Genomic DNA, 26,633 nt, shown 5'->3' with positions numbered 1-26,633 from the left:
GGGAAGGGTCAGTGGGCCAACTCCATCAACCCAGGATTTAATGAACACTCACACCCAGCCCTGAGCAGCTCTGGGGACAGGGAGCCCTCTCCCCATACAGAGGTAGGAATTCTATCAGTGGCCTCTAGACCTGGATGATCTTGTGTGAGCTACTAGTGAGGCCAAGGGACACTTGGGGCTTGTTTTTGAGCAGGGGATCTGGGGAGATCTCGGGAAGATGAAGGAATGGAGAAGGTGGCAGGCTCAGGCCTTCCAGGAGCTTACGGCCTCAGCACCAGTGTCCTTACCTTGCCCACATGGAGTCGAGAAGACGGCCTCGCAGCAGGTGAGTGGGCTTGAGTTTGGGATGCTTGGGAAGCATCCAAGGGGAGGGTGAACACACATCTGGAGTTACAGACAAACCCTAGGGAGGCATTTATGTACAAGTGGTCATTGAGATGATTTGGAGTGGATAAGATTGTGTGGACAGTTGAGGAAAGGGAGAGGAAAACCTTGGGAGACATATAAGGACAGAGAGAGAGAGAGAGAGTAGTCAGGGGCCAGAAGAGATCCCAGGGGCGTGGCTCGGGCAGGGAGAACATCGCAGCCCCAGCGTGGACTGTGGCAGAGACAGAGGGGAGGAGATGGAGGAAGTGAGATGTCCCAGGTGACTTGCAAAAGCAGCTCTGGGGGCTGCTGGGGACAGAGGTCCCTGAAAGAGTGTGGGAAGCAAGGCAAGATGGGTGGCAAGAGCCCAGCTCAAGACGAGGGCGGGCAGAATGGGCTGGGGCCTGGAGCTGGAAGCAGGAAGGAGGCTTTCTAAGGATGGTGAGGGGCAAAGGGCTTAGGCAAATGCCAGTGAAGTTGGAGGCTCATTCTGTCCCTGTCCCATCTCACGGGGCCATCCCCTTCCCACTCACAAACTCCCTCAAGGCCTCACCCCATTCCTTGAAGATCGTAAAGGAACAATTATTCCCATTTTGAGGAGCGCTGAGAGAGTCTTCCCACTCTCCCAGTCAGCCTGACATTTCATAGGACTTCCTGGAGACAACAACTTCATTTTCTGTGTGTACCTCGGAGGCAGTATCTCTAATCAGATGTGTGGACTGGGGTGCCCGAGGACTCAGGAAATAGTGTGGAGAATGTGCTTCTTCCAGATGTCCCCAAATCACTTGTAAGAGGATTCCTCCTCCAGAAGGGCTCTTGCTTTCCCTCCTTTGCTCTGGGCCACTCTACGACACTTTGGCATGTCCTGACACCAAGGTCACCAACTCAGTGCTTTATTGATGATTATAACTGGGTCCCTGGAGGGTCCCCGTGGCACAGCCTCTCTGGGGGCTCTGTAGCTCTCTCTGATCTCCTGGAGGCTTGGTGTGGAGGTATAGGAGGAGACAGCTGTGTGCAGAGGTCCCCTGTGCCCAGGAGATGGGGGCTGAGTCTTGAACATCAGATACATTTTGCAGATTAATCCTTGTGCCAACTGGATGTACTGGGCAAGCTGCTGGCCCCACCTGCCTGCACACCTACTGGGTTATCCAGGGCAAGGAGGACCCCCTAAAATCCCCCTTATGAATGTTCCCTCCCCAACCTGCTCCCTTGTCTGCACTGTTGACCTCCTGTGGGCTCAACTGCCCTGGCTTGTAGGAGCCCACGGTCGCCTGCTCAGAGACCCTCCCCTGCTACTGGAACCCCTGCCCAGTAGCCCAGTGTTCAATTCTCCGACAAGGGGGTGAGCCTCTTTGCTGACCCCTGATTTGAGGGATGGCTCCCACCTCTGTGAGAAGATAGCAAGGACTGTCCCTCAGTGTCCCCAGCTTTAGGGTGGTCAATGTGCTATAAAGTGGGCCCTTTTTGGGGTGTGCATTATATTCCCAGCACCTGCCTTAAACTGTCCTTCCTGTGCCTTGGGGGGATGCAAGTCCTGAAAGTCTAGAACCTGCTGCAGACCCACAGTAGGAAATGTCTGCTCTTGGCTATCTTTTTACCTTATAAAATGGGATGAGAGGTCTAAAATTGTGGTGACCTTCCAAACAGATGACTTCCTCAGTACAGGATGGAAACTTCTGGTTCAAAATATTGGTCCATGTTGGCCCCAGCAGCTGGCTCTTCCAGTTTTAGAACCTTCCTACTTCCAGACACCCTGGGGTATCACCTAACCAGCTTTCCACTGGATCACAGTCATCAACACCACTCTGACTGTATGTATGTGGTTGATGTTATCCAGCTGAAGACTGAATTACCTGCAATCTCTTGAGAATGCAGCAAGTGTTGGACATTCACTCAAAACCAACAAGCATGGTTTAGGTAGGTGTTCTCTCACTCACCATGTATACTTGTCTACTTGGGCTTGTATATTTTTTCACGTTCCACCCATTTAACTGATGGCCACCTTCCTCACGGAGGCCCTCAGGGCATCACAGTTTCATCTGGGGAGACTGACAAAGCAAAAACTTATGCTTACGATTACTATTTGGTTCCCAAGACGAATCATGTAAATTTTAAAAGCCAACAAAACCCCTGAGTCCTTTGGTCATGCTGAAAGTCCTAGAGGATAGCAGCCATCAGTTAAAGAGATAGTTAAGTTGAAATTAGAAAGGTGAATGCAGACCCAATCTATCCTCTTGTGGGGCTTTAGAATTTGAAGGAGTTCAGGAAAAAAAAAAAAAAAAGGGTGGTTCTTTATGGGTTTACAAGCTAAAGAGGGACTGTTTGCACAGTTTGGACAAAATAGAAGTACTCTTACCAATAAATATGTCTCAAAATGACAAATAAAACTCTCCCCATTTGATGGCTCCAGATCCCGGCAAGAAGTGATGGGCACAGGCACTATGTACAGAGTGTAAACAGTAAGGCCCTTGGGAGATAATGAGGGGCAGGGCCAGGTGATGGGGTATGAGTGGAGGAGCCTCTGTAGGGGGAGTGGGTCCATGGGTAAATACAACAGGCTTGTAGGACAGTCATCCAATCTGCCACGAAATTGATGGTGGCAGCAGGTCCACTGGATTCCTCCAGGCAGTAAGGAGAAATTGTGTCCATTGAGAAACCCTGGTCCCACTGACTTTTTCCCTAGGGGAGGACTGGAAACAACCAGGCAGGGCCTTTGCGCCCCATCTCCCCCAAGAGGAGGGGTGGGCTTGCCTTGCCACACTTGAGGTTGTCTGTCCAGGGTTCAGGGCATGGATGGGGCAGTGTTTCTCAAACGACTGGGAGCAAAGGCCCCCCCTCCCGGAACCTGCAGCCCCTTCCTCCAAAAGGAGGAGCTCCAGGCACCCGTGTCCAGGAGGGGGCCACAACTTTTCACGTTTCCCCGCCTCAGTTCCTCGGGGAGGCCCCAGAGCAGCCACCCTAATCAGTGTCCCGTCCCTGATCCGGCCGGGGGCCTCTTGAACAAAGCCAGCCTCCCTCACCGCCCCCTACCCCCGTTCCCCCACCCGCAGCCCCTTTTCTCCTCCCCCAGCACACTCCTCGGCCTCGCTCAGGGTCCTTAAATATCAGTCTCCCGGAGGTTACTGTAGTCCGCCAGTTCGTAGGCCTGGCAGGTGGCGCCCTCGGCCACGTCGTGGGGGACTCCCAGGGACACCGCCTCCACCTCCGCCCGCAGGGTGCTGGCGGCCTCTGAGCGCGCGCTCCCGGCGCGGATCTTGTGCGACAGGCTGGAGACCTTGGCACGCAGCTGGGTGGTCGGTCTCCGGAATGGCCCGAGCAGCCGCCACTCGAGGAAGGCGCAGGACGGCTTTCGACGACCGGCGACGGGAGCCTGCGCCTCTGGCGTGTCGGGGGAGCCGGGGGCCGAGGGCGCGGTGAGGGCCAGCGGGGCCCCAGGGGGCGCGGCGTCGGGGCCGGGAGCAAAGTCAGGGCGCGGGCCCGCGGTCGAACCCCGCCAGTGGTGGCCGTAGACGCGCCAGAGGGGACGGCGGCGCCGGCGACGCCGGCACTGGCAGCGCAGCAGGCGGAGGAAGGCGCGCTTGAACTCGCGGCTGGAGCAAGGGTAGATGAGCGGGTTCACGCAGCTGTTGAAATAGCCAAGCCAGAAGATGACCTTGAAGACGCCCTCCGACGGCTTCAGCTGCGGGAACAGGGAGCCTGGGGAAGGGGAGGGCAGAGAGTCACGCCTGTTAGACGGAGGCTTGGGGAGAGGGAAGCCTAGGTAGCCCCTGGGCACAAAGGCGTCGTGAACTCGGGTCTCTCAAGGTCTCTCTTCCCAAGGGGTCCCTGATATAATTCGAGGGGTCCATGAACTTGGATGAGGAAAAATCATTTTCCATTTTACTCACTTCTACCCGATACTGTTCATTTCCCTCAAGACGTGTGTCGGCAACAAACATGTGCAGGAGGAGACCGAGCCATATGCAATCAAGGTTCTTGGAGCTCAAAACGGGTGCAAGATTGGCAGTTTCCTAGGATTCGACCTGCTATGAGCAGTTCCTGCCAGATATTTTCCTGTCACATTCAGTTGTTGCAGACGCTTTGAAACGCTGTCCACCCTGCTCACTATTTGGAAACGACAGACATCCGAATGCACCCCTAGATCCTTTTACTGCCCTAACCTAGAAGCAAATGACTTACTAACTCACAGATTTCATTCACAAATATTTTGATGTGTTCGACCAAATCAGTTTTCTTTGCAATTTCTTGTATTTTAGTTTATGCATTTGAAAGCATAACCCTGAGAAGGGCCCCCTGCCAAGCTTTGCCAGATGCGCAGGGCTGTCTGTGGCACTAAAAGGGTAAGCGCCTTTGAATTAAATGTTGACCAAGGCATGCTCCACGTCAGGCACTGTGCTGGGCTCACATCAAGCATGGCTGCATTCCCTGAGCACCCATGTGCATAAACTACCAAGGAAATGAAGACAGGGTGATGGTAGTGCTCAGCATGGAGGCCGGGGAGCTTCCAGGGTTCTCAGAGGATGGACAGGAGTGTGGTGAGATGAGGAGGGACAGAGGGAGACAGCAGAGGAGGGGACAGGTGGGCAAGAGGAGTACACCTGGGGGCCTGGGAATGTCCTGTGGGATACACCAAGAACAACATCATTTGGGATAGATGGTAAAGGGCCTGAAGTACTGGGAATTTCCACATGTATTTGTGGGTAGTTCGGAGCCATGGATGTTTTCAAGCAGGTGGGAGACAAGAGCCTAGAATTAAGCCTCAGTAAACACAATGCCCATGGCTGTTGGAATGGAGGTCAGTGGGGCCATCCCAGGGGAAGTGGTCAGGGAGGGCTTCTGGGGGTAGCTTTGAGGGAGCTGAGTGCCAGGCAGGTAGGGGTGTGAGCACTGTCAGAAAGATCCTCCTCCCTGCCCACTTCTCCCCTGTCATCCCCATCACTGACCTGAGGGGGTCATGTCTTCAAAAGACACCGGACAAAACGCAAGGGCATGCATGACGCAGAAAGCCAAAACCACTCTCGTTCTCACATCCTCAGCAGCCGCGGGGGAGGGGACCGTGACAGGGACATCCCACCAGGGACAAAAGTTGTAGGTGCCCGTGAGACTGAGTGGGCCAGGGCCAGGGGGCCTTGACAAATCTTGGGCCGTGCTCTCTCCTCCCTTGGCCCCCAGAGAAATGAAAGCAGGTCCCCTATTGAGGGGGCAGAGGCACCATTATCCCCTCTCTGACCTGGGAGCACTTGCCCATCACCCACCTCCTACCAAATAGAGAATTCTTGGTGCCAAGACCCACGGTGGCAGTGGCAGTGGCAGAAGAAGGAGAGTTGCCCAGCGTCACGAGGCACAGGCCATTGAGACCGCAGTCACGCAGCCCTGAGCAAGTCTCACGCTTTCTGCGAAATCCAGTAACAGTTCTCTGGAAGGGATGTCGTGAAGATTCACGCATTTCAGGGCGCAGAACTTCGCAGGCTCTTAATAAACACTAGTGTTGCTTTACTTCCCCTCTCCCTCTTGGGTGGCTTTTGAGGGAGGACAGCTCCGCCCCAGGAAGAGACCAGTTCCCGGATCTGGAGAGTAGCCAGAAATAGAAGCCAAGACCTGGTGGGTTTGGGGGAGGCAGGGGCATCTGTCAGCATATGCTGAGGAGGCAACTTCCCCCTAGGAGCGGAGTTAGACAGTTGTCCCTGGCCCTGGGGGCCACCAGGGTTGACTTCAGCCCCCAGGAAGGTGGCCCTCTGAATAGCATCCCTCGGTGGCCGCAAAGTAAGACACAGTGCTCAAAATAACTCTGACTCAGGCCATGGTTCTTTTATATTTAGCCCAGGATGACAAATCAGTGGACTATGCGTTCAGCTGCAAGCCCGGAGCCGGCCGAACAGTGCTGTTATCGGCGTGGTTTTTGCTCAGATTTGTGGGCGACACAGCATATTGTGAGGATGCCCTCAGCCATAATAAACACTGTTCTATTTTATGTTCAAGCAACCTGTGCAGAAGCTTGCTGCAGACCTGGGATCCACACTCAGCCTTCCTGTCCCCAGATTTTCTTCCTTGTCCTGCTGAGCTTCTTGCCTTACTTTGGGCTTTGGAAGCAGACCCCGAGACAAGGATTCAAGGGCAAGTTGCTCATTGTGAGCAACTGGGGTGCAATGCCACTGGGAGCTCTGGGACACCAGGAAGTCCAGGAACCTCAGAGTGGTCCCAGCAGCGGGGTGAGGGAGGCAGGGTGTCTATACCCTCATTCATCAGGCACGGGTTGTGCTGCTCCCTGAGGTGTTCATTTCCCACGCTTCCTGCCTGCTGTGTACGTGGATGATGAGAGTTTGGGTAGGTGGAGCCGGGCAAAGATGTGGGCAGGTTTTTGGATGGAAATTGGTTGATGTGGCCTGAAGGTCCAGGGGATGGCATGGAGGGGACACTGACAGCATCTGGTGTTCCATGTGCTTAGCTTGAACCTCTGGCCAAGACCTCTGGGTTCCAGGGGGCTGCGAACCCATCCCTGCTCTTGGCATGCATAGATGAAATGGGGAGCTGCCCTGAGACCCCTGAGGATGGGCCCTTGGCTCATGGGCATTGTCCCTGCAATGTCACCCAGCCGTGGGGTCATCAGTGGACAAGCCCCTTTTTGGCCACTCCCAGCTTTCTGCTCTCCCAACCCCTCTGACTTGTGGTTACTTAGGTCAACCTTGCCTATATGCCTTCTCTCTCTCCAGCGGCCTGGCACCCACCTGTGCCAGCCCCTGAGCCCAGCTACAGGAAAGCCCCAATGAGCAGTTGGGGGCTCTGAGACAAGGCCACTGTCTCTCAGTGCCTGGCAGCCCCCTTTCCTGCCCTGACCTGGCTCCCTCTCCCACAGACTTCCCTGCCAGCAGAAAGCCCAGTCCCGCTAACTCAACTTGGCAACTGTCACTGGAAACAGAGGCCTGTGTGGGGCAGCCTCCCTTAGCCTCCCACCGCTCCTCTGGCTCCCGGCTTCATACCCTCGCTCCCCTTTCTCTTATGGCTCCTACTTCCCTCAGCAGTCTTTCGTCTTCCTGTGCATCAGCTGAATGGCTGCGCTGACTTCTCGCCGCCTTCTGACCACAGTGGCCTCCCCAGGCTTGCCTGGGTGCTTTTGCTCCTGCTCCTCCCGGATTGTACTGCCTCCTTCCACCTGTTAGTGCCAGCTCCAACGACACCTCCACCTGGAAGCCCTCTGCACACCACCCTTCCCAACCCCACAGTTAGGGGTACTTTCCCTATAGCACATCTTCTCACGTCTAAGTGCCAAGAACATAGCAGGCGACTATCAGTTTTCTGTCTACTTTATCTTTAAAAGAAAAAAATGTTTATTTATTTAAGTAATCTGTATACCCAATGTAGGGCTTGAACTCATGACCCTGAGATCAAGAGTCAAATGCTCCTCCCAGATAAGCCAGTCAGGCACCGCATGCCTATCTCATCTCTAAATGGTAAGCTCTCCACATGTACTTGGCCCATCACTGGTGCTTCATACATTCCAACCCCTCTCTCTGTCACACCCGGCATCCCATCCATCACCAACTCCTATTGGTCCTGGACCCTCCCCCCTTTATGCCACCCCCTAATTATAGGATTATAAAAACAATCCTTTTATTATTATTATTTTTATTTTTAAAGATTTACTCCTCTATCTTGGAGAGAGAAAGAGAGGGGAGGGGGACAGAGGGAGAGAGTCTCCAAGCAGCTGAGCTTGGAGCTGATGTGGGGCGATTCCACCACCCATGAGACCATGACCCGAGCCCAACCAAGAGTCAGATGCCCAACGAACTAAGCCACCCAGACGCCCCTGGTGGTGGTGGGGGGGGGGCTTTTAAAAGATAAACCTGAGCATTTCCTTTCTTCACTTAAAACCTGTTTTCCACTGCGACTGCAGCCTCTCGTCCTCTCTTTCTTATTTGCACTTGGACTTTCTGCCAGCCCTTGGATTTCTCCTATCATCCCTGCTTAGCTGAGTCTCCTAGTCACTCACCACTCCCCCCATGTTCCCTTCTCAACCCTCCCATGTCCACATCCTTCTGGATTTGGGCTGTACGTATTCACCCAGACTTGAACTCTGGAGTGATTTACCCACTCCCTGAGTATGTTAGGGTTCCCGAACTCAGCTCTGTCTGGGGCTTCCAGGGACCTGGCTCCTCACCCTCAGCCTGCTTTCCCCAAGTCCAGCACCATCTCTTTGAGCCTTTACTCCACCCTTTTGCCTCTTCCTGAGCCGCCGATCACTTCCCATTTCACAGAGGAAAGAGCAGCCAAGAAGTTGCGCACTTGCTCAAGCCTTCCTCACCTTGCCTCCTTGGTAAGAAGGAGGTTTCTCCTGCCCAGGGTCAGCATGCCTCCTTGTGTGGTGGTACCCTCCGTCCATCGGTCCCCTTCAAGCGTGCCCCTGTCCCAGCTGCACCCTCTCTGCTGGGTCTCGGGCTACAACCTCATCCCCTCTCTCTTTTCTGCCCACACCTGCCTACTTCCCTTCCCCACCTGCTTTTCACTGCTCTGCTATAGAGCCCTGCTCCTCCTGTCCTGCGAACACAGCTCTCATCCACCCCCTCCCTCACCGACTCCTCTCGTCTCACCCGGTGCCATCTCATCTCCCAGGGTGCTACACTCTTGGATTTTCTACTCCGTAGCCATGACCTCTGCTGCTGCTTCTGCACATCCCCACTGCTAAATGTAAGAGTGCCCTTCTCCGAAGTCCGGAATCTCTTCCCTTCACATTCTCCTGGTGATTTCATCCCAGCTCATGGGTTTAAATACCAACTTCAGATGAGAATGCCCATAAGTTCTATCTCCAGCTCAGACGGTTCTCCCCAGACTCAGGTCTAACTGCCTCCCAGACCTCTCCACTTGGGTATCTATGGCCATGTCACACTTACCCTGACCTCATGAAGCTTACATTTCACTAGGCCAGGCTGGCAAGACACAGGATAAACAAGGAAAATGCAAACATATCAGATAATTAAATATGCTAAGGAGAAGTAAAGCAGGGAAAGAAGCTAGGGGGTGTGTATTTGTGTGTCTGTGTGGGGTGGGATAGATTTTGGATAAGGTGGCCAGGAAAGCAGGACATCCTGCTGAGGATATCACATTTGAGGAAAGGGCTGAATTGAGCATGTGGACACATGGGGGGGGGGAGCTTTTCAGGCAGTGAGAATAGCCCGTGCAAAGGCCCTGCAGTGGCCCTGGCATGTTTGCAGAACAATGCTGAGGGTAGTGGTTACAGAAAGGAGTCACCGAGGGCAGAGAGGAAGGACGCAAGGTCAGAACTCAATAGCTACCCTCCTCCCCGTGCGTATACCCTGCTTTTTATCCTCAACCCAGGAGCTAGAGCGATTCTTTAAAAATATAAATGGATGGGGCGCCTGGGTGGCTCAGTGGGTTAAAGCCTCTGCCTTTGGCTCAGGTCATGATCCCAGGGTCCTGGGATCGAGCCCCACGTCGGGCTCTCTGCTCAGCAGGGAGCCTGCTTCTTCTCTCTCTGCCTGCCTCTCTGCCCTCTTGTGATCTCTCTCTGTAAAATAAATATATAAAATCTTTAAAAAAAATGGATCAAGTCACTCCTTAGGTTCCAAAACCCTCTAAGAGCTACCCTTCCCCCTCCCGGTAAAAGCCTACAACCTACACAGCTCGACATGTGGCCCCCCAACCCCTCTGCCATCCTCCCTTCCTAACCCCCTGACTCTATTCCAGCCATACTGCCCTCCATTTTACTTCTTGGATATGCCAGGCACACTCCCACCACAGGGCCTTTGCACTTGCTTTTCCTCATCATCTTCTTTGCCCAGCTCGTGTGCTCAGCTTTGCAGTGAGGTCTCCCTGGCTTCTCACGTAAAATCGAATTGCCCTCCCCCACCCCAGCACTTCCCATCCCCCTCAACTGGGGCTATTGCTCTCCGTGGCACCTACCCGCCTCCTCCCATACTGTTTGAGTTTTCATTTTGTCCAGCATCTCTGTCTGCGGCCAAGTCCCCAGGGCAGCACTTGTGCCTGTTTTGCTTGGCACTACATTCCCATGGCCCTGAAGCCCTCCTGAGCACACTGAACACACAGTAGGTGCTGGGCACTTGCCGAGTTTGCTCAGTGAGTCCCTCTTCTCTACTCTCCGTGTCCAACTGGCCATCATGCCAGGTGCCTTTGATTTTGTCTCTAGCAGGGTCCTTCCCTTCACCTCATTCCTGAGGCTTTTGCTTAGCCTGGCGTCTCATTTTGTTTGCATGGCTGCGTTGGCCCCCAAGGGTCCTGTGGCCTCTCCACTCCGCACACAGCTGCTGGAGGCTTTTTCTAAAATTGGTTTCTCTCCTTAAACCTCTGAAAACTGCAAGTGGCTTCCAGCGGGTCTGAGGACTAACCCCAAGCTTTCTTGTGTTGCAGTTGCAGTCAAATTTTTTTTTTTTAAAAGATTTTATTTATTCATTTGAGAGAGAGAGAGAGATCACAAGTAGGCAGAGAGACAGGCAGAGGGAGAGGAGGAAACAGGCTCCCTGCTGGGCAGAGAGCCTGATGCGGGGCTTGATCCCAGGACCCTGAGATCACGACCTGAGCCAAAGGCAGAGGCTTAGCCCACTGAGACACCCAGGTGCCCCTGCAGTCAAGACTTTTTAGAACCCAGTGCTGTCTGCGCTCCCCTCCAGATTTGGACAAAAGCTGAGAGATGAAGCTGAGAGCAGGTCCTCCCATAGGGGGCTGGGCTCCTTCTGCCTTTCTGCTTGGCCCCAACTGTTTCGTCCTTCCCAGCCCTCGAGCCTTGGGGCTGGCGTCCTCCCCAAGGTTACCTCCCTGGGTTACCTGCTCTTTTATGCAAGTCCGCAATTTAATAAAATTTGTTACTGTTCCATCTACCCTCCTAGATGATCAGTTTCTTGAAGGCAGCAATGAAACTGATGGCTGTTTTCATCCCAGCCTCTAACACAGGTGCCTGACCCTCAGCGGGGGCTGAGGGATCACCTCTAGGCACCTGTGAGGAGTAGTAAGAACACAGGTGGGAGATAAGCACAGACCCAACTCCTGCTTGCTTCTCTCTTCTCGGCCTTGCTCTCATGTGAGTGTCCCATCAGTCTTGCTCCCATCTGCTTTCCCCCATTTCCTATATTGGGGCGCCTCAGTCAGGAGTCTAACCTAATGTTGAGGGGAGCTGGGTAGCCACTAGCCACAAAAGGCAGGGCCTCTCTCTTATGTCAACAGGTAGGCTCATTCTGTGGCATGGTGGCCGGGCCAACCAGGCCCACACATTGTTGGGGAAACTGAGGCAGCCCGTGAGATTTGTGTTTGCAGCCTTGATGATCCCCAAGCCAGCCTCCATGCCTAAGGACCAGAGATGTCCAGGTCTAGGAGATGGAGATGCTACTGAGATGCTGGTTAGGCTAGAGGCGGCCGAGCTGGCCGAGCCTCGCTGGGGAATGACAGTTGTGAAGCCATGGGGCGGGCTGTGTGATTAACAGCTTTCTTCTGGCACCACCAGAAGGGAACTTGTTCTTGGCAGAATGTCAGAATTCACAGCCAGGCTTGCTCATAACTTGCAGCCGACCATGAAATATCAGGCTGCACCCCAGCCTGCCCCTTTCCCACCCATTCCATCACTGGGGACTTTTCTATTCACAGGCAGCCTTTCTCTCTGGCCGGAGAGATAGAGTGCAGTTAGAAATACCACATTCTCCTGGATGGTCAGGTGTCTTCTCACCAGTAGGGCTGGGAGAGAAGGAATTCCCCACCCCATGCTGCCTTTCTCTCTCCCCTTCTCTCAACTGCTTGCTCAGTGGCTCTGACTCTGAAGCTCAGTAGTTCCTCTGCCAAGAGAGCCTGGGACATCTGCTGCCGGCAAACCTCTTTGCTATACTGTAAAGGGTCAAATAAACCTCTCTAATCAAGCACACTTGAGCTGAGACCTAAAGACCCCGAGGGGGGACTGAGCCACACATCAATGTGAGGAAAGAGAATGCCAGAGAGTGGAAGGGCATGTGCAAAGGCCCTGAAGCAACAGGGAACCTGAGATGTTGGAGGACAACCAAGATGTTGGGATCACTGGAACAGAGAAGGGGAAGGGGAGAGTGGTAGGAGATAAGGTCATTTTGAAGTGGGCACAATCATGGAAGGCTGTCAGGAAGAGGTGACCGCCCGAGGGGCCTGGTCTCTGCTGGATTGTGTGAACATGAAGGGGTGATGTGAGGGCACCATGGGGCCAGCTGTGTCAAGCCAATTCTCTTGAATTCCTTGCAGTGCCAGTTTTCCATGGTGAGAGGTAATCGACGGATACTCTGGCTCAAGATGGACTGGGAATAGATCAGAAATCCTGTGCCCCCGTGTTTGCCTTAGGACTCATGAACTCTGTGGGGCTGGCAGAGAACTATTTGTCTGGCCCTGGATGCCCTTCTGCTGTTGGGGGGATGTGGGCGGAGGGGCGGCTCCTAGGTACATCCCGTTAGTGGTGTACTTTTTTTTTTTTACAAAAAAAATAAAATATACTAGCTCTGTCTGCTAATTCAGGGGCCAACTTAGTCTCACTGAGCAGCTGAGAGCTCAGACGGTGATCTCTAAATGATCATTTACCACTAAAAGGGACCGAGGCTCTTTGAAGAAATGGTTGCTTCTAGGTTCTGGGGGAAGAGAAGTACGAGCAGAACCTGAGACGTCTTATCAGGTACCGGGGCCACTGACCACTCGTAACAGCACAAAAGGGAAGAATTCTTGGTCCAAACACTGAAACTTACTCTGATTGAGCCGGTTCACAGGAAGTACACGGACCAGACGGACACACTGAATGGCCCCACGGGGACACAGACTCCAGACCGTGGGCACCTGTTCGGGACACATGATCTGGTTTCTTCACTAAGTAAATTGCAAGGAAAAGGTGGGAGGAGGGGAATCTTACCAATTAAAGAGACCAAGTGGGCAAATCAACCACATGCAACACAGGCACCTTTCTCAGATCCTGAGTCAAACAAATGATACATTTATGACGCGACTGGCAACATCTGAACACTACGAAGACCATATTTGCCCTTAAACAACTATTTCTATGTGTTATAATGGGTTGTGGTTATTTTTTCAAAAAAACTTCTTGAGTTCTAGAAATGTATATTGAAGAACTTATAGATGAACTGATAAGGCTTCTGGATGTTCTTCAAAATAACCCTCAAAACCAAAATAAGACAAAACAGAATAATTCTCAGTGCTGGGATGGTGGATGGAGGTTGGGATGCACCAAGGCTGGGCTTGGGTTGACATTGTGGAAGCTGGGTCCTTGGAATCAGAGAGAGCAATGGCAGGGGCTGGGAGGAGGGGGACTAGGGAGCTGCTGATCCATCAGCATAAATGAAGTTTCAGGGGCGCCTGGGTGGCTCAGTGGGTTAAAGCCTTCGGCTCGGGTCATGATTTCAGGGTCCTGGGATCGAGCCCCGCACCGGGCTTCTCTACTCAGCAGGGAGCCTGCTTCTCCCTCTCTCTCTCTCCCTGCCTCTGTGCCTACTTGTGATCTCTGTCAAATAAATAAATAAAATCTTAAAAAAAATAAATGAAGTTTCACTTAAGATGACTACATTCCAGAGTTCTACTATGCAACACTGTGTCTACAGCTAACACAGTGCATTGTACACGTCACAACTTGTTAAGAGGGTAGATCTCAGGTTAAGTGTTCTTATCCGAATAAAAGAAAACCAAAAAGAAAGAGTGTACTGTGCTTTACCACTCAGACCCTTGGCATGGGGGATGTGAAGAGGCTATGAGATCCACCACTTCTGCCTTCTACACATGTTTACTGAGCACCTACTATGTGCCAGGTGTCACAAAGGCACAGTTAGGAGATGTGATGCCAGCCCTTTTTTCAGGCTTTTGGGCCAGGAGATATTTAATGGCATTGCTGAGGACCTGCCACCAAGCATCCCTTACCAATCCCCCTGTGACTGTAGACCCCCACGTGACCTCAGGGAACATCTGCAGAGGAGTCCTTTGGCATTTGGCCAACACTCAGATGCACATGAGGAATCGACCCCCTCTAGCCGGCTGCCCACGCGTGTTTGCCAGTCTGGACACTGACTCCTCGGCGTGGCTAAAGCCTGTCTCCTGCCTCCTCCCGCCTTCTCTCTTTCTAATTCAGGCATCAGATTATGACAGTCAAGTTATAAAGTTTTAAGAGTATAGCTTGATGACTTACATATGCACATGCTAAGGTAGTCCCTGCCCAGACCAAGATCTAGAACATTCTCAACCCTTCGGAAGGTTTCTTTGCTCCCTCTTCCAGCCAATACGTATACCCACCAACCTGACTTTAATCATCAACTAGTTTTGCTGGTTTCTGAACTTCATATACACAGAATCGTGTAGATTGTGTGCTTTTAATTTCAGATCTGGCTCAGCTGGTCCAGCATAGTGTCCCTGAAATCCATCCACATTGCGTTATTTTTCCTAGCTGTATAGTAGTTCAGCAAATTTAACAACACAGCACAATTTATTTACTCCACCTGTTGATGGCATCCTGTCTCATCTCAGGACTCCTCTTGCCATGGACTCTCCACTTCATGCCTCCAAGGCGACAGGCCCCTCTACTTTTCTATGTCTGTATTTGTATAGTTTCCTCTGTCCTGCCGCTTTGTGATATGTGTAAGAATACTAGCAATTACAATGTCCTGTCATCAAAGCATGTACAGAATATTTGGGGAGCAGGAAGGAGCCCCTAACTAAATCCAGGGGTGGGCAGGATGGCGATATCACAGGGCCGAGCCTGACCGGCCGGGAAGGAAGCCCAGGTATGGCTCACAGATGGCTAGATGTGGGGTCTGGGACAGCAGCTGGGCTGTCCCAGGACTTCTGACATCAGCCTCCAGACAGCTTGCCCACCTTGAGGCGTGTTTGGGAGGGCGCCATGGGCTGTGAGCCTCTGAGGCTACTTTGCACGAGCGTGCACATTCAGAGGCCAATCAGGCTCAGTGACCTGCCCAATGGAAGGGAGCTTGGAGGCAGGCGGCGGGGGGGGGGGGGGGGGAGGGGCTGTCATGTCCGTGTGTATGTGTATGTTCCAGGGGACAGGTCCACCTCTGGGGATGGCTAAGGGGGGACCTGAGCCTGATGCAGTGAACCCACAAGAGAAGATGCGTCTGGAGGTGCCTGGGAGAGGAAGAGAGCTCTTGTGCAGATGGGCACTTGCTGGGGCAAGGTTTCTCCCCAGTTTCTCTGTTCCTCTCTTGCTCGCAGGGATTTCTGCCCCCAAAGGCTGGCCCAGACCTCTGGGGGTGAGAAGCCTCTCGCACGAAGTGCCCTAGGGCAGAGGCTTTCATCAGGGGCCCTTCCCACCCGCTGCACCCCTACCAAACCCCCTTTCCCCAGGGAAGTCTGCAGAACTGCTGCCCCTTTCCATATGTGCATTCTGTAAGTTTGGGTTCCTCTAGGTGTCAGAAGGGACTTTTACACGACATCCTGTAATTTTCTAAGGCACCCAGTTCCACGTCAGCTTGCTGAGGTGAGAGCAGGGACTGCCTGCCTGTCTTGAGAAGGGCTGCCCAGAGCCCCTCCTCCAAAGGCCCCAAGGATTGGTGACCCTATATTCTGTCATTCAGCCTGGAACACCTTTGAGGGTGAAAGGGGAGCATTGCTAGTAATCATACCACTCGGCAGGCATAACAGGGCTGTCCTGGGCACTCCAGGGGGCGTGGGCACGCGGATGGAGTGAATGGCTCAGGCAGGTGGGGACCCCCTCATGAGGGCAAGTGATGCCTCTTGCATCCACACACAGCTCCCGGGGTGCCCCGGAAGGAGCCAATACCTTCCTTCCTGGCCTTGTTGACTGGCATCTAAAGGTCAGGCAGGTGACAGACTGCGGCTGTGGCTTGTGCTTCTTCTTGGTTTTGAGTGTGGACAAGCAGGGAGGGGCACCCTGGGTCTGTTGGACAACCCCTGGGTTGTGGACCTACTAGGTGCCTTCATTTCCATGAGCTATAGCCCTGGCTGGCACACACTGCTCTTTCTCAAGCCCTCCACCTCCAGTGCTCATCACACCTGGCCCAGGAACAAGGGTCCAGGAGGAGGGAGATGCCACTCTTTCTGGTGGCCCCCTTCTTGACCTCTTTCTGGTTCCTTCAAAGTGGGTGCTCCCCAAAGCTCTACCCCTAGCCCCGCTCTTCTTTTTGCCCCTCCATCCTCTTTCTGTCCCCATGCTCCTGCTTCGGTAACCACCCCCTTCTTGGTCCCCTTTATCCAAGGTTTCAACCTCCTCCACCCTGGCCATATCTTGGCACTCCCCTACCAGCATATGCCAGACCCTTGGATTCCACATTCCTCCCCAGAGTTGATGCTCTGAATTGTCCCTGCTCCTTCAAAGGAACTTCCCTTCTCCAGACCTGGGCCCAATGCTGGGGGTGGGGGGGTGTCTCAGGACCTCCTGGCTGGTTCTCCTTTCTGCACAGCCCTCAAGCCACTGCCACCCCCACTGCAAGCACCGCCCTCCCAGCCACACCATGGCAGAGGCAAGATCGGAATATTCTGTCTCCCTGCTTGGCCTCTGTCCTGGTTGCTCACTGTTGCCAGATTCCACTCAATTTGGCGCCACCCGCGGCCCTGGGCTCTGCTCTGGGGCTCGGGAGGCTGGGCACAAACCAGACTGGTAGGAAGGAAGAGACAAGGATACGCCGGGGGGGGTGGGTGGTGGCCGACGCCAAGTGTGAGGAGCAGCAGAGATGGAGGGATTGAAAAAGAGCCAAAGGCCATGGAAAGTTAAGGATGACTTCCTGGAAGAGGAGCATGCTCTGAACCTCAAAACACCCCCCACAACAACAAAAAAACCCAAAACAAAAAACCCCAAAACAAAAAACAAAAACAGTAGGAGCCCTTTGCAGTGTTGACCAGAACAGTGAAAACTATGAAAAATCAAATGCTCAGCACAAGACTGCGTAACACCCCATGGAATATTCTCGAATGGAATACTGTACTGCTGCTACAGTGAACCAGCCCAGGTAAATCTCAGCGAGGTAATGTTGCATGAGAAAGGCAAACTGAAGAACGGTGTGCACGGCATACTGCCAATTCTACACATCCTAAAGGCAGACAAGACAATACTATACATTACTATGGATATAGATATTTGCGGTAAGAGTATAAAGAGATGAATGGGGTGACAGATTCCAGATTTACCTCTGGGGAGGGAGGGAGCAGAGGAGGAAGGGACCGCAGGAGGGAACTTACTTTTGTCTGTGTTCTATGTCTTTGTAAAGAGAAACAGAGAAAGGGATCTGAGGCAAATATAGGAACACGTGAACAGCTGTTCTGTATGGGTGATTACGGGTACAGGGACCCTCGGCCTAGCATTTTCTCATGATCTGTGCATCATTCTGTAACTGGAAATTTTAAAAGAAGTTAAAAGAACATTATGGGAGGTGGCCTTCTGTACACAGCTCCATCATTCCCTATGGGGGTGCAGTGTGAAGTGGGGGGAGGGGTGAATGAGGGTGGGCATGGATAAGGAAGGGGTTGGTTGATGGGAGGAAAGGAACCTGAGTGGGGAGCTTTGTGGGGAGGGTACTAAATCTGGGGCAGGTTTCTAAAGGAGTGGGGACACACTGACTTTCTCCTGCCTGCCTACTTGGCCCCCAAGTGTGTTGCTTAGTGTCCATGCCTCCCTACACCCTCACAGCAGCCTCTGGCTGGCTGATTTTCAAGTCAGCGATGTACTCAGAGTGACTACTACAAAAGCATTAGCTCTCAGGGAGCCCGTGACAAGCAATGGTTAGATTTACACACAGCAGCTTCCTGAATTCTCATGGTGGGTCCCCACGTGGGCCCTGCTACCATCACCATGACCTTGATTTTCTAGACGAGGACGCAGAGGCACAGAGACGTTCGGGAACTTCCAGAGCCAGTCGGAGCAAAGCTGGAATTTGAACCCAGCCTGTCTGGTGCCAGAGCCTGTGGTCCTTGTTGTGCCACATTGTTCCTCATATGCCAGGCGCTGTGCCGGCACTGTGGATTTGAAAATGACCCCAGGCCCTGCCCTTGAAGAGCTCTGGGGCCAGTGCAGGGCCGGGACACCAAACAAGCAGCACGCAGGAGACAGTAAAGAAAGAGAAACTTGGGCCCCAAGGGAGAGAGACCAGAGAAGGACACAAGAGGGCTGAGGCATCAGGGAAGACCTCTCTGAAGAGGGGACATTTAAACGGAGACCTAAAGTTAGCCAGGAGGGGTTGTGGAGGGCAGGTGGGATGGAGGGAAGAGCAAGTGCAAGAGCAGGAGCTCGATGTAGGTAAGGAACCGGAAGAGGGTCCGAGAAGCCAAGGCATGCAACAAGCAAGGGGCAGGGAAGCAAAGCCATGAGGCCATCACCCGGGGCCCTCCTTCCAGGAGGGGAAGCACATGTTCGGGTTTGCCCCCACTGTCCCGGTTTGTGCCTGGGATCCCAGCATAAATATTCATAACGTCTCGTTTTGGTTTGGACAATAATAAATTTGAAGGTCACCCTCTCACAGGCCATGGTGGAGAGTCTGGATTTTGTTCCCAGGGCAGCTGGAAAGCATGGAGGGGTTTTAGCAGAGAGTAACACTCTAATTTATAATATAAGTTCACTATGGCCGCTGTGTGGAGAGGGCCTGCAGGGGAGCAGAGGGAAGCTGTTGTCCCCTTCCTGACTCCGCTGCACAGTGTGGAAGGAGCGAGGCCTGGGCAAGACAGGGGAGGCCCAGCTTGAGCCAGCCGGGGTTGCAGCCATGGGCAAAATGACTCAGGGCAAATACGTCCCCAGAGACGATGCTCCCCTCCTCCTCCCTAAGCTGACCCGGCCCTGAGGTTTCCAGGAGGGACCTTCAGGGGGTGGGAAAAAGCCCCTGAGAACAGCCGCCCACCTCCCAGGACTGCAGGGAAGCTGCTGAGAGAAACAGGAAAGTTCTCAAGAGAGCTAAAGGACTCAGTCAATGTCAGAAGCAATGATGAACGATATTAACTTTGCATTTGATAATTTGTCCCTATCCCCTTCCTTCTGATCCCACACAGCCCCCTCCCTACTTACAAGAAGAGATTTCAGAAGTGAGAGCCCAGAGCATTCACAGACACCAGAAAGGGAGGGTCTCCTGGCCAGGAACTGAATGAGTTCCTGGAGAAAGCAGGTGGCTTCGCGTCCCTGCTGAGGTACGGGCTTGGGACACCAGCATGCACTCTGACCCCACCACTGGGTGCTGGCATTTGTGTCTGTGAATGTGTGTGGCGTGTGTGTGTGTGTGTGTGTGTGTGTTGGGTGGGGTATTTAGAGGAACATGTACACTGCTGACCACATCCTATGGAGCAGACATCCACACAGATGCCACAGATCTCTTATATTTAGGGGTTTGGGAGTGTGAAAACAAACCCTGGGCTTGTCATGGCCATTGAGAGGGGAAGGACAGAAGTTCAAAGCTTGCAAAACGAACCCTGCAAGCACGAGGGGCCTCTCTTTTGTCGACCACAAAGCGCACCTGCCCAAGACACCAGAGAGGTTGCTAAGTCAACCTTGTGGGCCCAGGTGGAGAGTCACCTTCCGCCTGGGAAGGCCATCCCAGTCCGGGTGCCGGGAAGGCACAGCTGCAGGCTCACGGAGCAAAGGAAGGGGCCGGTGGGAGACGGGTCACTCACCAAGCGGTAGGACGAAGAAGAAGGGGAACCAGCAGAGCACGAAGACGCCCACGACGATGGCCAGCGTCTTGGCCGCCTTCTTCTCGCGGGAGAACTTGAGCAGGCGCACGGATAGGGAGCTGCGGAAGGTGTGGCCCTTGGTGCTGCGCGGGCCGTGCGTCCCGTCGGCAGCGCCCGTGCTGGCTCCGCGACAGTGGATGCGCAGCACCACCTCAGAGGCCTTGCCGCGCTCTCGCTTGACGCCCGCCTCGAGGCTGCGCGTGGTGCTTCGCGCTACCACGTACACGCGGCAGTACATGACCACGATGACGGCCATGGGCAGGTAGAAGGAGCACACGGAGGAGAAGACGGCGTAGCCTGCCTCCTCCGTGATGCCGCAGAAGCGCTCGTCAGGGGGCACGGGCTCTTTCCAGCCCAGCAGGGGCCCCACGGACACCACGAGGGCCACGGCCCAGAGCAGGGCCAGGATGGCGGCCGCCTTGCGCTCGGTCATGATCGCGGGGTATTTGAGCGAGTGGCGCACGCCCACGTAGCGGTCCACTGAGATGGTGCAGAGGCTGAGGATGGAGGCGGTGCAGCACAGCACGTCCACGGCGGCCCACACGTCGCAGAAGGCCCGGCCGAAGGCCCAGAAGCCCAGGACCTCCATGGTGGCTGAAAAGGGCAGCACCGTGGCGCTCAGCAGCAGGTCGGCCACGGCCAGGTTCACGATAAAATAGTTGGTGACTGTCTGCAAGTGGCGGTTGCAAGCCACCGAGAGGATGACCAGCAGGTTGCCCGCCACAGCCGTGAGGATGAAGGCGGCCAGGAAGACGCCCACACCCACGCCCTGTGCACTCACCACCAGCCCCCCGACGGCCGCTGTGCCGTTCACCTCGCCGCCCGCGCCCGCGCCCCCAGGCTCCCCGGCGGAGCTCTGGTTGTCCTCGCCGCCGCCCGCGCCCACCACGCCGCCGCCGCCGCCCGCCGCGGCTCCCGACACGCCGCCCACCGCTGGGCCCTCCGAGGCTGCCGCGCTGCCCGCGCCGCCCCCGCCGCCGCCCGCGCTGGAGCCCCCCGCGCTGCTGTCAGGGCGGGGTCCCTCGAAACTGACGCTCAGGAGGTCGCGGAAAGTCATCTCAGCGCGCGGCCGTCGGGGGCCGGGCCCGGGCGCAGGACAGGCGGCTGGCCAGGAGAGGGGCCCCGGGCATAGCCGCGGGGCTCCTGCTGCAGCCCGGCGCGCGGGTCCCGTCGGGGTCCTGCCCGAGTTCCTGTAGCGCCGAGCGCCGCTGTCCGCGAGCGGAGCGGGGCTGGCCGGGGCAGCGGCCGGAGCTCCCGAGGCTGGCGGCGGAGTCGGACCGGAGAGCCGGGGCCGGAGACGCGCGCTGCTCTCTGAGCGTGCCCAGGCGAGCGGGCAGAGCGGCAGCTCAGGGGCCGGGCAGTGCAGGCAAAGCCACTGCGGCGCTCTCGACCGGGCGCGGGGGGCGGGACGGAGGAGGGGCAGCGCGGGGAAGGAGGAGGGGGCGGCCGGCGCGGAGGGAGGGGGCGCCCCACGCGCTGGGAGAAGGGGCAGCGCGAGTCCGGCGAGCAGCAATTCCGGGGTCCGGAGGGGTCGCGGCGCTGGCGCCCGCTCCCACCCCGCGGCAGCCACCCCTGCCCTGCCGCGGGTACCCACGACCGCCCTCTCTTCTCGCCGTCAGCAACTCGCCCCTTCCCGCGCCCCTCGCGGGCCTCTTCCCTTTCCCCTCCGCCGCATCCCCTTTCCTCCCGCCCTTTTCCCCAGCCTCTCGGTCACTCGCTGGTACCCTTGGGCGCGCGGAGCGGAGACGGCGCGATTCTCGGGTCCCGGGGCTCCCGGGCTCCCGGCTCCGGCCGCCAGAGAGCAGCAAGCACCCGGGATCTGCGGACTGCGGACCGGAGCGCGCAGTACGGCGGCGGTCGCCTCTTGGGACTGCCTGGAGGGATCTGCTGCACTTCCTTACTCCTCTCTGGCCACAGGCCAGGCGAGTGTCTCAAACACCTCTGTCCAGTGCGGTGGAGTGGGGAGAGCCCGGGGAGGGATCAGGTGCCACTGCTGGTCTGTGATGGGAAAAGGAACAAGAATCCATTTGGTTATGGCTCTCAGACCCTGCCCACCACCCACTGGTTTATGTCTACCATCTTCGGCATTGTTACTTGACTACGTATCAGATATCGGAATAAAACTTCCTTGTTACACAAATAAGTAGCCTTCTGGGGAAGGAGGAAGTGCTGGAGGGTGGGAAAGGGCGCTTGGCCTGATGGTTACAGAGTGGGGGGTTGGCAAAATGTCTGGCTCCACATCTGGGCTATGTACCCTAGGAGCTCTTTGACTTTTTCATGTCTCAGTTCTTCATTTGTAAAAGGAGGGTAAGAATAGATAAGAGTAGTGTCTACTTAATGATGTGAACATTAAATTAGTACATTGTTAAGACCCGAGAGCAGTGACTGGGTTTGTTGGCTGCGTGGGACTTGGCAGGCCAGGATTTGGACAGGGAGGACAGAGAGCAGGGGGTGTGTGGAGCTGGTTTGAATGGGGGACACAGGTGGAGGATTGGCTTTGAGGAGCCTCTTGCTAACTAGCGGGACTGGGTAGGAAGAGACAGAAAGAGATCATTCATTTGACTGCTGTAAAATTACTCACCAGGGCGCCATGCTGGGCATGTTGGGTAGCAGGAGGAAGGGAATTGCAGGGAAGATAATAGAACCATGTAGGTGCTAGATGAGGAAGGCTTGAGTTGTGCCAGGGAGGTGAGGGTTCATTTGGAGAGCTGTCTGGGAAGAGGTGGAGAACTCAGAGCCTTGGCACCCACTGGCCATGGATGACCGAGGCAGGAGGTTGGAGAGACCTAGGTGGGAATGTTCTTTGGAGAAAAAGCAGAAAATGGTGCAAATGTTGAGAGATGGGTAACACCTTATACTGGCCTCCCCAGCCCGGAAGCTAAAGCTCTTAGAGTCCAAGCTTAGAAACAGCTCTTCCAAGGCCCTCAGTTTCCCCATTCCATTTTCCATCTTTTACTTGGGTCTTTTGAGAATTGACTACAGGAAAGTAGGCATGAACAGCAGGGGAGCCCTGGTGACCCTGCTGATCTTTAGGTTCTTTGTGATCCAGTGGCAAGTCTTGATTTAAGATGGATCCCTAGCATTTCTCTCCCCTCCTTTGTGAGACCCCTTTAGAGCCAGCATAGAGAAAAAGGAGGAGTTCATCCTCCAACAGAGAAGTTAACTCCTAGGCTGATAAATCTGGACTTCAGCTTCCTTGAGAAGTCATGAGGGGTTGGAGGAGATCTGGAACCTCCTCCCCTCTTCTGAAGACGGTGCAGGAGGTTGTCACTTGCCGAGACAGAATGCTGAATGGGACAGAATGTGGACAGAGAAGGTGTTCCTGATGGGTATCCTGTTTGGGGGGGGGGATCAGCAGCCCTCAGTTCCCTCCCACCCCACCAACCTTTATTTGTCCGTTCAACACAAATTAAACAACAGCTATATGCTTGTAACAGTTCCGGGCACTGGAACCACATATATGATGTTGAATAAAGCAAAGTCCCTCCTGGAGCTCACATTCAAAAGGCAGAAAGGGTCTCTAAACATTAGGAAGAGAGCTAGAACTTGCTAATGACTATTAAAGCAATCTAAGCCTTCCTGATACCCCTAATTGTATCATTTAGTCCAGTTACTTCCTGTGGTCAAGGCTTGGGGCTACCATCTCTCATCTGCAAGACAGCAGAGCTTGGTGTTTAGGAATGGTGCTTCTCAGTGATCCTAGGTCAGGGAAAGGATGTCATTTGTAAGGAGATGCTTGGTAATCTTTCCTCCCAGCCTGATCAACTAGGGCTGCTGGGGACTTGAAGCCAGTTATGATTTGACAGTTTATGCTAATTTTTGCTTAAAATTAATGGAGTTGGAGGCTAGTGATTTTATCTCCCATCACAGTGGAGATGGTAGAGGTTGGGGATGGGCGCAAATAGAACAATATTCCACTCAGAGACTGGCGAACAGCTCTGCAGACCCTTGGAATGGCTGTTAGCTTTGCAGCTGTGTTTGCTTCTGCTCCTAAGAGAGAGACTTTTGTTTCTTTTTATGTTCTTTCAGAGCGGAAATAAGCTGGGAAGCAGGATATTGGACAAAATCGGAAGACACACTAGCGTGGAAAACTCCCCGAGTGGGGCAGAGATTAGTTGTCGTAGGTTAAAAGCTGTAATAAGCAATGCCAGTGGCTTAGCGCAATGAAACTTTAAATCTCTTCTACTCAGCGTCCAGTGCGGATGTCCCTGGTTGTCAGAGTTCATGGACAGATCATGAGGCAACTCGGGACCCCTGCTTCTTCCAATGCATGACTCCCCTTTTTCCCCAGAGCCTGGGAATTCTCCAGGATCCTGGAGACCTCTTCTAAATTGTCAACATCCCGTTGCCCAATGAACAGAGAGGGAGTATGGGGGATTATGTGGACATTTGAGGAGCCACACCCAACACCTCTGTCCGAGTCCACTTAGAAGCAAGGGGGAGATGTGGTTCAGCCAAGTGCCCAGGAAAAGGGAGCAGACTTGATGACCATCCAGCCTGTTCATGCTGCAGAACAGAAGAGCCTTGGCAAGACTTGATTTGGACATTAGTCAGGCAATATCTCATGGACGGATTGTGAAAAGAGCAGGTAGATTGGCTGAACCCCAGCCAACACTCCACCCAGGCCCAGGGATTGCTGTTCATGTGGCTAGTCTTTTCTGACCAGGCCCACCATGCACCATGCTTCCAGAACAGCTTGTTAAAAAAAACCCATGAGAGTTGGAAATACCATTTGGGGATGAGCTGGTGATGATGACAGTCCCAACTTTTCCAGCTCTGGTGATGCACAAGGAGATTGAAGTGGGCAGTGGAGACTCAGCTAGCTAGCATTGCTTTAACCTTCGAGGAGAATTAGCAATCCCTTTCTAGTGGAATCCACCCAGTGCCAATGAGAATCTCTCCCCTTCCTTGCCTAGAAGTCTACTCCTATAATCTGGGTCTCCGAACTCCAAGAATCACTATTTCTCATTCCATCACAGTTTCTTTGTACCTCCTAGTACAAGAGACATACAAGCTTACTACCTCCTTCCGCCCCTGAGATTGGGTAATGCAAGGAGTGAGGAAGTCGATCCGTAGGGATATTCTGTGGGAATGAAAAGGAAGATGAGAAAGTTCCAGGGATAAACTTTGCAAGCCTGACAAATTCTCTGACCCTCAAACAGAGCCGCAAATGCTAATGAGGGAGATTTCCTAACACAGAATTAAAATAGGCCAGTCAACTCAGAGGAAGTGGCCTATAATCAGCTTGAGAGGCCAGGCAGGGTTGCATGACTCCAATCCCACTTAGGGAGGCAGAGACAACTCCTGCTGGGATGTCAACCTTCCAGCTCACAAATAAGATGGCCCAAAGCCATTTTCCATTTCCTTTCTCCTGGGCCAAGATTCTCTGGAGAAGACAGTGAAGAAAGGAGGATTTCCCTTGATAATGATTCCCTGGAGAATAGAAGGTGGAGGAAACAAACAAACAAACAAATCCCAAGTGTCCCAGGAAAAATATTAGGATGCAAGGCTGGCCTTCGACACTTTGGTCTTCTTCATGCCTTATCCCTCCAGTTCCTACCAATTCTCCCCTTCTCTCTCTTCTGTAGGCTAGTGACTGATTCTCGGACCCTCCATTTCCTCATGAATGTAAAATGGTGGTAATCACTGTCCCACGTGGGGATTAAGTGTCTACAAAAATCCCGCTCCCCTCCCTCGTTGGGCCCCGCATTGTCTTTGATTTATTCCTCTGCAGTGCCTTGTAATTTCGTCGTTTACCTGTAGTGTCGGGAAATCGCGGCCTTCTTGGGATTTTCAGTGACTGTGACATACTTGTGTCTTTGTGCCCAGCTCTGAGTGCAGGCCTGGGCTCTGGAAGTTGCTCAGTGGGTTTGTTCAGTCGGTGGATGAACGTGTGTATCAACAGGTGAAGACAGGAAGCAAGGGGGAGATGTACACCGCGTGTCACTGAGAGGCACTGATGGGTGCCATCCTTTAGCAAGAGGCGACAAGGAGGACCTTCACACATTCTGGGAGCCTGGTCTGTTTATGGCAGGAGTGGGCACCTTTCTCCCAGGAAGAGGGTTTCTGGGAGGCACCAGGAGGAGCTGGATTACAGTGATATTGCCCCTGCTTCCAAAAGGGACTAGAAAGGGCCCAGGGTTGGAATGTGTCTGACATGTTCCTGTAGTTTTTAGTTTGGGCTCTTGTCTAGGGCTTCAGGCCTTTGGAGGAAGGTGGTCACTGGACACTGCAGGACCCAGTGACTTCTCTGATCGTTGCAGAAGGCCGCTCTGGGTTGGTAGCTACATTGCAGAGGAACATCGATGACTTGTTCAGCCTATACCCATTTGAAATCATCTGGTCCCACCAAGACAGGTTGAATGAATCCCCAAAGGATATGTTCATGTCTTAATCCCTGGAACCTGTGAATGTCACCATCTTCAGAAAAAAAAGTCTGTGCAGATGTAACCAAGGTAAGGACTTTGAGATAAGAAGTTCTTTCTGGATTACCCAGGTGGACCCTAAACCCAATGATAAATGTCCTTATCAGGGTGAGCCAGAGGGAGATGGGACATGCATACACAGAGGAGAAAGCGACGTGAAGACAGAGGCAGAGAATGGAGGGATGTGACCACAAG

The 26,633-nt window shown here is 53.9% G+C and overlaps 2 protein-coding genes across 2 annotated transcripts in view; one reads left to right on the top strand and one right to left on the bottom strand.

The window, feature by feature from the left end:
* The window catches only part of SMOX (spermine oxidase), a 56,158-nt gene extending 53,736 nt beyond the window's left edge, over positions 1–2,422 (top strand). The window contains exons 7-8 of the mRNA XM_045086039.1: positions 194–325; positions 2,014–2,422. Of these exons, the coding sequence (XP_044941974.1) occupies positions 194–325; positions 2,014–2,097 (216 nt within the window). The 3' untranslated portion in view covers positions 2,098–2,422. The remainder of the gene's footprint in view (positions 1–193; positions 326–2,013) is intronic.
* Positions 2,423–3,373: 951 nt separating this feature from the next.
* On the bottom strand, positions 3,374–22,094 carry ADRA1D (adrenoceptor alpha 1D). The gene is made up of 2 exons (XM_045086040.1): positions 19,954–22,094; positions 3,374–4,062 (listed from the first exon to the last, which is right to left on the bottom strand). The coding sequence occupies exons 1-2, from the start codon at positions 21,068–21,070 to the stop codon at positions 3,464–3,466; spliced, it is 1,716 nt and encodes a 571-aa protein (XP_044941975.1). The 5' UTR covers positions 21,071–22,094; the 3' UTR covers positions 3,374–3,463.
* Positions 22,095–26,633: the final 4,539 nt, after the last annotated feature.

Source organism: Mustela putorius, unplaced genomic scaffold, assembly GCF_011764305.1.
Source record: "Mustela putorius furo isolate JIRA1106 unplaced genomic scaffold, ASM1176430v1.1 tig00000874_pilon_pilon_pilon, whole genome shotgun sequence".
NCBI lineage: Eukaryota > Metazoa > Chordata > Mammalia > Carnivora > Mustelidae > Mustela > Mustela putorius.
This window is presented reverse-complemented; position numbering and strand designations above follow the sequence as displayed.